General features: G+C 39.8%; 2 protein-coding genes across 14 annotated transcripts; one reads left to right on the top strand and one right to left on the bottom strand.

Moving 5' to 3' along the window:
• Nucleotides 1–686: 686 nt before the first annotated feature.
• On the bottom strand, nucleotides 687–6,764 carry LOC134748791 (uncharacterized). 13 transcript variants are annotated; one of them, XM_063683581.1, is made up of 4 exons: nucleotides 5,696–6,764; nucleotides 5,088–5,207; nucleotides 1,560–1,630; nucleotides 687–1,121 (listed from the first exon to the last, which is right to left on the bottom strand). In XM_063683581.1, exons 1-4 carry the CDS (start codon nucleotides 5,732–5,734, stop codon nucleotides 842–844), a joined length of 510 nt encoding a protein of 169 aa, XP_063539651.1. In that variant the 5' UTR covers nucleotides 5,735–6,764; the 3' UTR covers nucleotides 687–841. The 13 variants fall into 13 exon arrangements, 12 of the variants coding, with proteins under 12 accessions (XP_063539651.1, XP_063539647.1, XP_063539649.1 ...); XR_010128433.1 differs by lacking the exon at nucleotides 5,696–6,764 and adding an exon at nucleotides 5,375–5,689 and having other exon boundaries at nucleotides 687–1,630; nucleotides 5,112–5,207; XM_063683577.1 differs by having other exon boundaries at nucleotides 687–3,475; nucleotides 5,696–6,690.
• A 3,634-nt stretch (nucleotides 6,765–10,398) lies between these two features.
• On the top strand, nucleotides 10,399–12,639 carry LOC134748795 (uncharacterized). The gene has a single exon (XM_063683585.1). The coding sequence runs from the start codon at nucleotides 11,163–11,165 to the stop codon at nucleotides 11,835–11,837; it is 675 nt and encodes a 224-aa protein (XP_063539655.1). The 5' UTR covers nucleotides 10,399–11,162; the 3' UTR covers nucleotides 11,838–12,639.
• Nucleotides 12,640–13,653: the final 1,014 nt, after the last annotated feature.

The following is a 13,653-nucleotide window of genomic DNA, read 5'->3' as shown; positions in this document are numbered from 1 at the left end:
ATTTTGCTGGTAAATTCGATAGTTATACCATGCAATAAATTCTACTTTGTAAGATATCACAGACCTTCTTCCTACATATCGCAATATCGCATAGAAACTCTTCGTAAAATCCAAGAATGAAAAGGGAATAGGTACATACCTGCATACATCTGTGTTCAGCGTTGGAGGTAATGGCGACCAAATGAAAGCAGAGAATCTGATATCTTAATTTAATGTTTTACAGAAGGCTGGTTAGAAAAAGTGGGCTTATCTACATACATGTAGAAGCTTATATAGTAAAGTACAGCGCCACACTATGACACTACGGATTGGTTAGGAACTATTACATACATTGACATAGCTAACAGCTTATTGAGCACTTAAACTAGTACACAATAGTTTCGGTAGATGTCACCTTTACATATCATAGGACGATTGAGAGACTTAATCTGTCTAGATTAGGTAAGTAGGTACTTAGGTATGCTAATACCTACTTATCTGCTACTTGTTAAGATAGGTCTTAACATTTTGCCACCCCTTGAAATAGTTAATGTTTTATGAGTAACATTAGGTATTTCAAAGAATAGGCTTTATACATTTTACCTATCAGTAAGGATGGGCAGAGTTCTTTGTTACGAGTTATAGTTAGGTAATTACTTAAATTTTAATTAGATCTGTGCCCATTCTTATAAATGAAACAACAATAGGAAATGATTTTTATTTTAAATAGGGAGTAGGTATTCTAATTATGTACATAGGTACTAGGTAAGTAAGGTAATTTAGGTACTTAATTATACTTATTAGACACTTAGTTATAATTATTTGAACTTTACATTAGGTTGGTACTGTTGGTAGGTATTTACTACTTATATGACTTCACCCGAAGTAGGTAATGGACAAATGTTATTGAACGCGCGTTGGATGTCCCCTCTGGCGGTTCGGATGACGGCCACCCTGGTGACGCCATCCCGGCCCGGCTGCGTCGCGACGATCTTGCCCAGCCTCCACCGGCAGGGCGGCAGACGCTCGTCTCGTACCAGGACGACGGTGTCGACTGCGAGGCTTGGGCCGCGCGCGCTCCTCCACTTCGTGCGTTCCTGCAGCGTTCCGATGTAGTCACGTGACCAGCGCCGCCAGAAGTCCTGCGTGATTTGTTGCAAAAGTTGATAGTGAGTTAATCGGTTCTTTGGTACATGGTTATAATCTTCGTCCGGAAGTGAATTTGGTGCTTTTCCAATTAAAAAGTGAGCTGGCGTAAGGACAGGATAGTCAGGATTTGAACTAGGTAAGGGACATAGTGGCCTAGAATTTACCATAGATTCTACCTGATATAGGATTGATACAAATTGTTCGTAAGTTAACAAAGATAACCCTAACACTCTTTTTAAATGATATTTGGTAAGTTTTATACTAGATTCCCATAGGGACCCCATATGAGGTGTATAGACAGGAATAAAACTCCATTTTATGCCCTCGTCTGCGCAATGAGATACTAGCTCGCTCGAGCTGTCCTGTAGGTATTTTTGTAAATCTTTTAGCTCGTTACTAGCCCCATGAAAGGTTGTTGAATTGTCACTCACCAACTCCTTCGGTTTACCTCTCCTGGCGATGAATCGTCGCAGCGCCGCCAGGAAATTGGCTGACTCGAGCCCTGTAATTAATTCGAGATGAATTGCCTTTGTTGCAAAACAAATAAACACTGCTATATAGCACTTAGAGACCTTGTAACCACGCCCTGTCCTATCTCTAATGTTATAAGGTCCTCCATAATCGATACCCGTGATAGCAAAGGGGGGGGAAGGATTTACCCTTGAGGGGGGTAAGTTTCCCATTATAGGGTTAGTAGTCTTTGGATTTGCTCTAAAACACGGAACGCATTTATTTACAATTTTCGAGGCTAACATCCTACCTTTTGTTGGCCAGATGCGCTCGCGAATAGTTGAAAGTAATAACTGAGGGCCAGCGTGCAGAGTACGTATATGTGCGTTTGCCATCAGTAGTTTGGTAAGCGCGTGCTCGTGACTTAATATTAAAGGATGTTTTTTTTCATATGCATAATGCGAAAGACCGATTCGTCCGCCTACGCGAACGAGTCCGTCCTTCATGAATGGGTGTAAAGATAATATTTTTGATTTGTTAAGAACCGGTTTATTGTTTTGCAATAATTTATATTCGTGTGGGAATGATTCCATTTGTGCATGTCTAATTAATGCGTGATCCGATTTTTTTAATTCTTCTACGGACAATGGTCCTGATAATTTATTATTTGGATTAATTGTTCGAGTTTTATTTTTTGTATTATATATAAATCGAAGTATGTATGCTAATACATGAATAAGTGTTTTATCGCTTGACCACCTGTGGAAAAGATATTGTATCGTGTCGTTAGATTCTGTGCTAATAGCCAAGGTGAGAGTTATGTTTACGTCGCTCTCGGCCTCGGGTGCATGATTTAGTGACTCAGAATCGTGGGTCGGCCATGTGTCCGGACTTTGGGTCAACCACGCCGGCCCAGACCACCATAACTGGTTGGTTTCCAGCTTGCCTGGTGCTACCCCTCGGGACAAAAGGTCGGCGGGGTTATCCTCCGAGCGGACCCATGACCACTCGTGCTTGTTTGTAAGTGATAATACTTTTGTGACTCTGTTACTAACAAAACAAGTTAATTTAGGGTTACTATTTTTTATCCAACATAATGTTATTTTTGAATCTGACCACAGGTTGATTCCGGAAACGTCACATTTTAATGCTCGTTTTATTTTGTCGACATGTGTCGCGAGCAGTAAACTGGAACAAAGTTCCAAATTTGGAATAGTTTGGGGTTGTATTGGACTTATTTTTGATTTTGAGTAAAGTAGGTGAACTTGTACGTTTCCTACTCTATCGCTTGATCGTATATAGATGGCAGCGCCATAGGCTTTAATACTACTGTCACAGAACCCATGAATTTGTATCGTTACATAATTGGGTATGACTGTACATCTCGAAATTTTCAATTGGTTTAATAAAAACAAGTCTCGATAGAATGTGTTCCATTCTTGGATCAAGTCTTGTGTTAATTCGGTATCCCAATCTAATTGAGCCTTAAATAATTTTTGAATAAATATTTTGGCTACTACAATTACTGGTCCCGTCAAGCCTAGGGGGTCGAAAATGGACGAAATTACCCCTAGTACCTTTCTTTTGGTGATTGGGTGTGAAATTTGGTTTTCTTTAATGGTATACATAAGCTCATCTGAGTCACTAGACCACGCTAAACCCAGGACCTTATGTGTTTTATCTCCAAATTCGGTTGTGTGTGTGTTTTGGTGTGTGTGTGTTTCGCTCACCCGTTTTATGATGACTTCGGAATTGGACTTCCATTTCCGCAGCGTGAAGTTGGCTCCCCGCAGGATCTCGTTCACCTGTGATGCAGTTTCAGCTACCTGATTCTCGTCGTCGCCGCCGGCGATAAAATCGTCCATGTAGAACTGGTTCGCTATGGCCTCTGCAGCTGCTGGAAATGTGTGTTGGTTTTCGTTTGACAATTGTAACAAACATCTGGTTGCAATATGTGGTGCTGACTTTAAGCCGAAACTTAATGTGGTCAGCATATAAATTTGGAGTCGTTGGTGAGTATTTTCCCGCCAAAATATGCATTGTAGGTATTGTTGATTTGGTTTAACATAAATACATCTGTACATTTTTTGTATGTCAGCGTTAATAACATATTGGTATTTTCGGAATCGTAGAAGTATATTTATGAGTTCGTCCTGTATTATTGAGCCTTTGTATTGGATATCATTCAAAGAAATGCCGTTATCAGTTCTGCATGAGCAGTCGAAAACAATTCGAATAGGGGTTGAGGGGGAGTCGCGAAAAACAGCTTGGTGGGGTAGAAAATTACATGGGCCATCATAATTATCTTGTAATTGAATCATATGGCCAGCTTGTTCGAACTCGCGCATGAAATTCACATATTTATCTTTAAATTCGGGGTTCCGCTCGAACTTGGATTCTAATGTTTTGAACCTCCGATATGCTATGTGCCTAGATTGACCTAACTTGGTAGGTGGCTGCTTTAATGGAAGTTCTATTTCGAAATTACCCTCAGAGTTGTGAGTGTGAGTTTTCAGAAATATATCCTCACATTGTTTTTCATCATAGGGTAAATTTGGTGCGGAACCCTCCTCTATTTCCCAAAACTTTTTTAATTGAGTTTCTACTGTAACTTTACATTGAATGGCAGACTCGGTTTTTTTTTGTACGGAACCCGTGACTATCCATCCTAATCGCGAGCGTCTCAGAACCGGTAATCCGGGCCCGAGCTTGTATTTACCGGTAAGAAGTAAATCAAAGAATATCTCCCCACCGATAAGCAAATCTACATCTTGAGCTAAGTTAAACTCGTCATCAGCTAATTTATAACGCGACGGAATGTGCCAACGTTGCACGTTTGGTATTAAAATGTTGGTAGTACAAATTATAGGCGTAATAAAACAGGACAAATTCGTTGTAAAGGTTCCGTCTAAGGAATGCAATGTTACGTCACACGATTCTAAAAGGCTAGACACTTTTTCATTGAAACCTATGACATTTAAGGCAAGTTGTTCCTTGTTTAATTGTAACTTTTTGGCCGCGTTTTCGGTAATGAAATTTTCTTGCGAGCCATTGTCTAAAAATGCCTTCATTTTATGCACATTGTTATGCTTATCCCTAACGAGCACTTGGGCTGTTGTAAGGAAAACTGACCTATTTCGCGCATTGTTTATTTGTTTTTCGATTAAAGTGTTATTCGACAAGGTAGTCTCGATTTGACTAGAACTCGGTTGTTCGTCGATTAACGTTGATATTGGTAATCGCGTTGGTACGGGGTTACTACCTACATGAGTGTTGGTATTTGGTTTGTGTAGTAACGTATGATGCTTGCCCTTACATACTCGACATGTACTGGCCCTGCAGTTTGTTAAGACATGCGTTCCGGACAAACAATTAAAGCATAATCGTAATTTATTCACGGCTCGGATGCGCGCGATAACGTTTAATGCACTAAACTTTGGACACTGATTAATATAATGCGTACTCGAACAATACGGACACTGGTTACATTTAAACTGTTTGGAGGTTACCTTGATAGGTTCGGACGTGGTTACCATGGCCTTCTTGGAAGTGCTGGGTGCGTCCGATGGTACTGCTGGGCTGGTCGCTTCCAGCCGGTCAGCTCGGTTCTTTAGGAAGGTTTTGAAATCCTGCAACGAAGGCAATTTTCTCAAATCAACACTGTTTTCCCACTTTGATTGCAATCGACTGTCTAACTTTTTAACTAACATGTGAATAATTGCGAGATCCCAATTTTCGGTAGGTACATTTAATGAGCGCAAAGATCTCAAATGTTTGGAAATATTATCGCACAGACCTCTTAGACCCGAAGGAGTTGACGGTACCGGTTCCACGTCGAACAAGGCTCGCATGTGGTTGGTGACTAAACGTTTAGGATTATTATAACGTTCACAAAGCATCTGCCACGCGAGCATGTACGCGTCCTCGGAGAAATCGAGCGAACTAATTACCTCAAGTGCGCCGTCTTGTAAACAACTGCGTAGGTACTTATATTTTACGATCGGTGCTAAGCTAGCTTGGTTGACTAGGGCATCAAATGTGTCTCGAAATTGCAGCCACTGTGTTAGGTCTCCGTCGAAGCTAGGGAGGCTAATTTCGGGATATTTTATCGACTCACCGAGGGGTTGCTGCGGCGGGGCTTGCGGACTATGGTCATTTGGTGTTGAATCGGTATCTACCTTCGCCAGCAGCTTGCCCTTAGCGCTAAGTCGGTAAAATGTGTCCTCAAATGACATACGCTCGGCCTCGTGGGCTTCGATGTCCCCTTCGTCGCTGCACAGTGTCTCGATCCGGTCCTGTATCTCAGAGAAATCATTGTATAACTTTGGTAATTGTTCTAGTCTTAAGCTTATGTCTACAATTATTTCGGCCGTCAATGCACTTGAGTCGATTCTTTCTATAAATTTATTAAATACAGTTAATTTTCGCTTACAGACACCTCGTCTATTTTTTAACTGCCTAATTTCTAACTCTTCTAGAGTGTTTTTGGAAGTTTCTAACATGATTAAGAACGATTACAATTTACAATTTGTAGGAAATAAATCGATTACAATTAAATTTGGTAGGGAGATTTGGTAGATAGGTTAGGGAATGCCAGCTCACTTGCCTTCTCGATTGATGCTCGTGCGCGTGGCGTAGCTTGGTGATTGCCCTCGCTTGGGCGCTCCTTCTGCCTCTGGTGTGGTACCACCCACGTGGTCCCTTTGGTACTTGCGGTAGCCGTTCCCTGCTGCGGCTGCGGTGCCACGCACGTGGTCCCGCTTTGGTGGCTCGGTCGGCGCCTGTCGCGTTGGCTCAGGCCGCTCGATCGAGTGGTGTGGTCGCCTCCTAGTCACCTCTTCAGCTTCTTCAGGTCGGCGGAGCCCCACGCGGTTGCTGCCTACGTGGTAACGTTGCTCTCCCGGCCTAAATCAGGATACGCGGCGATTCCTCGACGTACCGGCTCGCAAATTTTACTAAATTTACTAGCGATTCGCTTTAAAGTACTGAGATTAACCGCGATTTAAACTAGGGGTCACCATTATGTTCAGCGTTGGAGGTAATGGCGACCAAATGAAAGCAGAGAATCTGATATCTTAATTTAATGTTTTACAGAAGGCTGGTTAGAAAAAGTGGGCTTATCTACATACATGTAGAAGCTTATATAGTAAAGTACAGCGCCACACTATGACACTACGGATTGGTTAGGAACTATTACATACATTGACATAGCTAACAGCTTATTGAGCACTTAAACTAGTACACAATAGTTTCGGTAGATGTCACCTTTACATATCATAGGACGATTGAGAGACTTAATCTGTCTAGATTAGGTAAGTAGGTACTTAGGTATGCTAATACCTACTTATCTGCTACTTGTTAAGATAGGTCTTAACAATCTGCAACGGGTCGGCAACGCGCATGTTATATCTCTGGTGTTGCAGGCGTCCATAGGCTAGGGTGACTGCTTACCATTAGGCGGGCCGTATGCTTGTTTACCACCGACGTATTAAAAAAAAATCTACGATGATTTTAGGAAGTTGTGTATTGTACGATATGGCTTACAGCCTTCAGTAAATAAAAATCCAATATTCATAATTGGGATTGGACTGTAAATTATATTATTAACTAGCGACCCGCCCCGGCTTCGCACGGGTAATTCAACTAATTTACACATAACCTTTACAAATTATACATATAAACCTTCCTCTTGAATCACTCTATCTATTTAAAAAAAACCGCATCAAAATCCGTTGCGTAGTTTTAATGATCTAAGCATACATAAAGCGTAAAGCGACTTTGTTTTATACTATATAATGATATAATGTATGCCTAACAATGCTAAATTCAAGACGCAACAAAAGACCAGAGAAAAGGCAGTTTATACCCATTTTATTCTAACCAAAGAAAACTGGTAATTACCAAAGATAAAGCAATTCCGTGGATATCTCAATAGAGCTCAACCTCCATCTTGGGACTCATTATTTTTTTTAACGTCGAGTCGAGAGGGAGCTTGCGATGCCAAAACGGCAACGACTTTGCGGGGAAAATATAGTTTCCCGAGCTCTGGGTCCTTTTGGGAAATTCCTTTTGCTTTAAAGGGGTTATTATGAAATTTTAAGTGAATTTTGTATTGCTTGTACGCGAGTAGATGTCTTAGTGCTCAGAAAATACGATTATGTTCAAATATAAATGGCATTTGCTCATGATTTCAATGCAAGTATAACCTACTCAATTTCATTCGTATGTCCATTTTGACTAGTTATCATATTTGTGGGCAGCAGCTGAAAGGTTTCATTAGTTCACGTGGTCTATAATATCCATTATAGTAATTTTAAGTTAGTGCCGTAGCGGCAATAATCTCTTGCATGACAAATTATGTCATAACGCGCGAAAATTTCTGACAGAATTTTATTTATTAATTATTAATCATACTTAGGTATGTTAGATATATCGCATAGCTTTTTGATAGGTACATACTATAAACATTATTAAAGTTAATTTAGATTGTCTGTTGACTATACGTTTTGTTAGGGGTATCTTTGTTTGACATAATTATTGAAAGTCATAATGTAATGATTGTCATATTATCATTAGTCATAATTCCGAAACAAACACATGTTTCAAATAGGAAAGATACAAGATCCGACCTCCTGGCAGAACCTGCATAGGTTCTGCCAGGAGTCAGAGGAGACTGCAATGCACATTCTCTGTTCCTGTGGACCACTAATGTCAAAAAGAAGTACCTACTTAGGGCGGCACGTACTGCAACCCTATGAGGTACAGAACATTACGGCCCAAAGAATCTGGAATTTTCTGGATTCAACGGGATTAGTAATGAGCTTTAAAGGGCCGTCACAATAGATCACTGTTTGGTCGACGTGACACTCAAAGGCCCACAACGCCCCAATAATAAATAAATTCCGAAACCGTTAACTTTTCAGGATTTTCCTCGGGTTATCCTATAGATAGGTTAGGTTAGGTTAGGTTTGTTTTATGGCAATCCTGAAAAGTTACGCGTTTCTGAGAAAAACCAAATTATGACTAATGATAATATGACAATCATTACATTGTGACTTTCAATAATTATGTCAAACAATACAAACCCGTTTTGTTATCTGACAATCGTACACTGACAAACGCCAAACGTAAAGAAAAAAACGGGATGACAGACGCTACGAAAAGTCTCGTGACTATTTCCATACATTATTCGAGTTTCTATTGGCGTTTTCTATGAAAGATTCTTATTGTATTAAAAAGTCGGCACGCTTGGTTTCAATACAAATCGTGGTATTTGCGTCATCTAGCGTATATATTAAATGTGCATTTAGCTATCATTCGCGCGTGCATTTCGCTCGTACTTATCCGTACATGTATTGGCGCAAGCGAGACGAATGAACTAAGTGAAAATTTCAATGTCAAAATATAGAATGAATTGGCCTCCTAGTCTTTGCGACACAGATATTCTCGAATAACCAGCGGCGCCCAGTAAACTAATATCCCGCGGTTCATTAACTAATTCTTGAGAAAGTCCCGGCTATCCGGCGGGAACAAAACTAATGGCGGCGGCTACATGAGAACGAGGGTGTGGACCGAGTCAAGGGAGGTTAGTTCATTTCTGTAAGGTGTAGAACTGGAAAAATTTCAGGGGTCATTTGCAGGCGTATTCGAATTTTTCGAGTCCGTATTCGTAAGTGTTCTTTCGGGAGAAGGAGTCCTTAGAGTTCTAGAACTTCTATTAAATGCGTCTCCCATATTTGCGTAATTTTGTCCCCATTACACACTTTTCTAATATTTTTGTATGAGTATGTAAAGGCTGAGACTGTCCTATATCGCTCTATATCGCGGTCCTCCTGAAGATCACCCTGAGCCACGAAGCCACAATATGGCTAACTAGCTGGTCCTGGTTGATATTTAATAGGTACTGGTTGATATCTAATACTTGTATTCTGTTTTCTATTTTAATAATATTTTGCCATACGTTTAAATACTTTAAATAAATAAATTGACCTAATTTTTCTCTCGACAATGCGCTGCTAAGGAGATTGACACTAATATCGCTCGTTTTTATGCAATTCTACGCGGTAATGCTTTTGCGACCGAAATGTAATCTTATACTGCAGATTGATTTTTGTATATCCGCTTTCCGCTCATCGCTCGCGCCGTCTGTAATTTATGGTCCACCGCTGCCACGGTGACGCGGCAATTAGCTGCCTTAACGAAGGCTTGAAATAAATATCATTTCGAGATTAATGTCACCGGATAATATGCTGATCATTATTATACTGGAGTCCGCAAGGGTGAAGTTATTTGAGATTTTGCGTAGAAAAATTACCACTTTATAGGGTCCCGTAAACAGGGAAAAAAATTAGAGAATCCTTATAAGATCTTCCGTGTGTCTGTCCGTCCGTCTGTCACAGCAAATTTGCTTCTAAACAACTGGGCGGATTGAGCTTAAACGTACCTATGTAATTTGGTGACGTGGTGAAGAACTATTTAAGTGCTTGTTCAGATATTTTTGAGCACGTTTGGCACAACAGATCCGGCAATCAGAACCTCGTTCCCATATCGCGGGAGTTTACGCCGGGACTTAACTAACCTTATCACGAGTTGGGAGAAAGCCAACACACAGTCCCACTAAACAGATGTCTCACACAAAAAAACAGCACACCAGGAGGAAAATACAAACTGTAAAACATTACAAATCAAATCCAAACGAACGTTATTCAATTAATCAGTCAAAATCATCACTAAAAAGACAATTCTATCAGCCAACATGACGATGCAATTCAAAATTTGCATCAAATTACTTCTTCCTTATTAATTTTCAGTGACATCATATACAGGGTGACTGGTAATTCGACCTATTCCTTGAAAGGGGTTATTCTATAGCTTATTTGCAATGTTTTTAGCCCAGTCAACCAGGGGTCGAAACTCAATGGTTTTCGAGTTATTCGAGTTTTTAGTTTTTTTCGAAAAAACGCCACCTCTTGGCCTATGAATGGCAAGTGTAAGAAAAGTACATGCATTAGGATGGTTTATTTTTATTTTTTTGGTAGCCAGTGAACAAAGGATTACTTTTAACATAAAAACATGTCAAAAAAATACGAAGGCTTTAAAAATAAAAGGTTATAAGTCACAAGTTAAAGTTTCTTTTTGCCATTTTTTTTAAATCAAAGGCGATTACTCAAAAAAAGTTGTAAGATACTTCGCGTAAAAATTACATAAATGAATTCCGTTATTCATACCCTTTCCAAAAATGTACAAATGTTGACATGTTTTACTCAGTTATTGAAAATAATAACATTAATAACGGAGCAGGTAGAGAGTCTGCTGGAAGCGTACTTGACCCGAAGTCGGTTTGTGTCGGGTTGTCACATTGTTTTTGTTTGTGCTTTGTTTGCCTTCGTCTTATCTTGACTTATCTTATCTTTTGCGTACTTTGGAATTCAAGGTCGGGTTATCAATTAATGAGTAATAATAGGTAATTTCGGTAAGATTCGGATAATGTTCGTGATAAACCGAGGCTTCATTGTCTTTCTCCTTCAAGTAATTAATCAGTTACTTTCAACTAATCCTTCCAATCGGTCATCTTTCTTTACGTAATGGCGGCTTATCAATTTGAAGAATACGCGGATATCCTGTATTTTTACGGATTTGCTGATGGTGACGCTGCTGCAGCACGGAGAGAATATCAACGACGGTTCCCAAATCGCCGCTTACCTGATGTAAGCGTGTTTGGTGAGACTTATCGACGAATTCGAGAATCGGGATCGGTTCAACGACGCCAAGCTAATGCTGGAAGACCTCAAGTTCGTAATCCTGTTCAAGAAGAAGAAATCCTGGAGCTGTTTCGGGCAGACGGCACTATTTCGACGAGAGAAGTGGCTCACCAGCTCGGCATGAGTCAGTGGAAAGTTTGGTTCACACTGCACTCATCACGGCTGTATCCATACCATTACACTCCGGTACATGCCATCGAGGAGGGAGATCCTAGAAGAAGGCTAGATTTCTGCCGATTTTTGGTCAATGCTGACATTGAAGATCCGGAATACCTGAAGAAAATCTTGTGGACAGATGAATCGAACTTCGACCGTGATGGAATCACGAATTATCACAACCTGCATTTTTGGGCCCCTAAAGGTCAAAACCCTAGAAAATCAAATGAAGGAGCTCACCAGCACAGATTTTCTTTGAATGTATGGATGGGAATTATGCATGACAAGTTGATCGGGCCTTTCTTCCTGCCAGCACGTTTAAACGGCATCGCCTACGGATAATTTTTAAAGGAACAGTTACCCATGCTGCTGGAGGATGTACCGCTTGGTACAAGGATGACCATGGTTTACCAACATGACGGCTGCCCTGCTCACTACTGCCGGGATGTGCGACAGTGGTTGGACGTTAACTATCCAGAGAGATGGATTGGGCGAGGCGGCCAAATCCCTTGGCCAGCAAGAAGTCCAGATTTGACTCCATGTGACTTTCACATTTGGGGTCACATGAAGGCATTAGTTTACGACAGGCCAATACAAAGTGTAGAAGACTTGAGAGAAAAAATTTTAGCCGCTGCCGCAACAATGAAAGAAAACATGTCGACCCGAGTAACAATAACTGCAGTACGCAAAAGGATTCGTGCTTGCATGCGAAATGGAGGCAAGCAATTCGAACAAGATTTGTGATTGTTAATAAGAAAAATTGCTCTGATTATTTATTTTAAGATTGATGTTATCCTCTTGTTGTTTTAAGATTGATTTTGCTTGTTATGCTTGTTAATAACATTTAATTAAGATTTAATACGATTAAGTTTAAGAAAACCTTTGTAACTGTGATTAAGATTTTATTACAATTAGTTATTTTAAGAAGGAATTTGATCCTTAAATGGTTGTTTTAGTTCTTTCAATCACTCTTACCAGCAACAAACCCATTTTTCTGTTACAAAAACACAAACAAACCGGGTTTTGATAAGAAATTCCCCATTATTACTCATTAATTGATAACCTCATACGAACATGTCCGACTCTTACCGAAGGCAACCTGCCCCAACCTTTAATTCCAAAGTACACTAAAGATAAGATAAGTCAAGATAAGACGAAGGCAAACAAAGCACAAACAGAAACAATGTGACAACCCGACACAAACCGACTTCGGGTCAAGTGACTTCCAGCAGACTCTCTACCTGCTCCGTTATTAATGTTATTATTTTCAATAACTGAGTAAAACATGTCAACATTTGTACATTTTTGGATAGGGTATGAATAACGGAATTCATTTATGTAATTTTTACGCGAAGTATCTTACAACTTTTTTTGAGTAATCGCCTTTGATTAAAAAAAAATGGCAAAAAAAAACTTTAACTTGTGACTTATAACCTTTTATTTTTAAAGCCTTCGTATTTTTTGACATGTTTTTATGTTAAAAGTAATCCTTTGTTCACTGGCTACCAAAAAAATAAAAATAAACCATCCTAATGCATGTACTTTTCATACACTTGCCATTCATAGGCCAAGAGGTGGCGTTTTTTCGAAAAAAACTAAAAACTCGAATAACTCGAAAACCATTGAGTTTCGACCCCTGGTTGACTGGGCTAAAAACATTGCAAATAAGCTATAGAATAACCCCTTTCAAGGAATAGGTCGAATTACCAGTCACCCTGTAGTGATATGAAAAATACATAGCAATATTTATAAATACAACAGCCCATTTTAAAATAAATAATTACGTACCCCAGTACAGTGTTGGCCACGAAATCATTACTTACTAATTTTGCGTCATAAACGTTGGTTGGTATATCAAATTAATTGAAAAATTCGTCATAATGGTATTCGTGGTGTAGCCGTTAGTTTTATCTGTTGCAAGGCGTTTCAGGCTATGCCCGATATCCAAGGAATGATGTGAAATAGAATTTAAAAGTAGAGGAAGTGGGAGCAATTTGGGCGAGCTCTCTGTATGCACGGCGAGCGCTAACGATGTTAACCCTCAACTATAAGTTTAAAGTTTAAAGTGTTTAAACATCGATTTACTTTGCTGGACTTGAATCCAGTGTTTGTATGCTACAGGGGTATTTTTGGCACATTTATCGCGCATGACATATTA

Source organism: Cydia strobilella, chromosome 17, assembly GCF_947568885.1.
Source record: "Cydia strobilella chromosome 17, ilCydStro3.1, whole genome shotgun sequence".
NCBI lineage: Eukaryota > Metazoa > Arthropoda > Insecta > Lepidoptera > Tortricidae > Cydia > Cydia strobilella.
The sequence above is the reverse complement of the archived record's forward strand: the minus strand, read 5'-3'. Positions and strand labels throughout refer to the sequence as shown.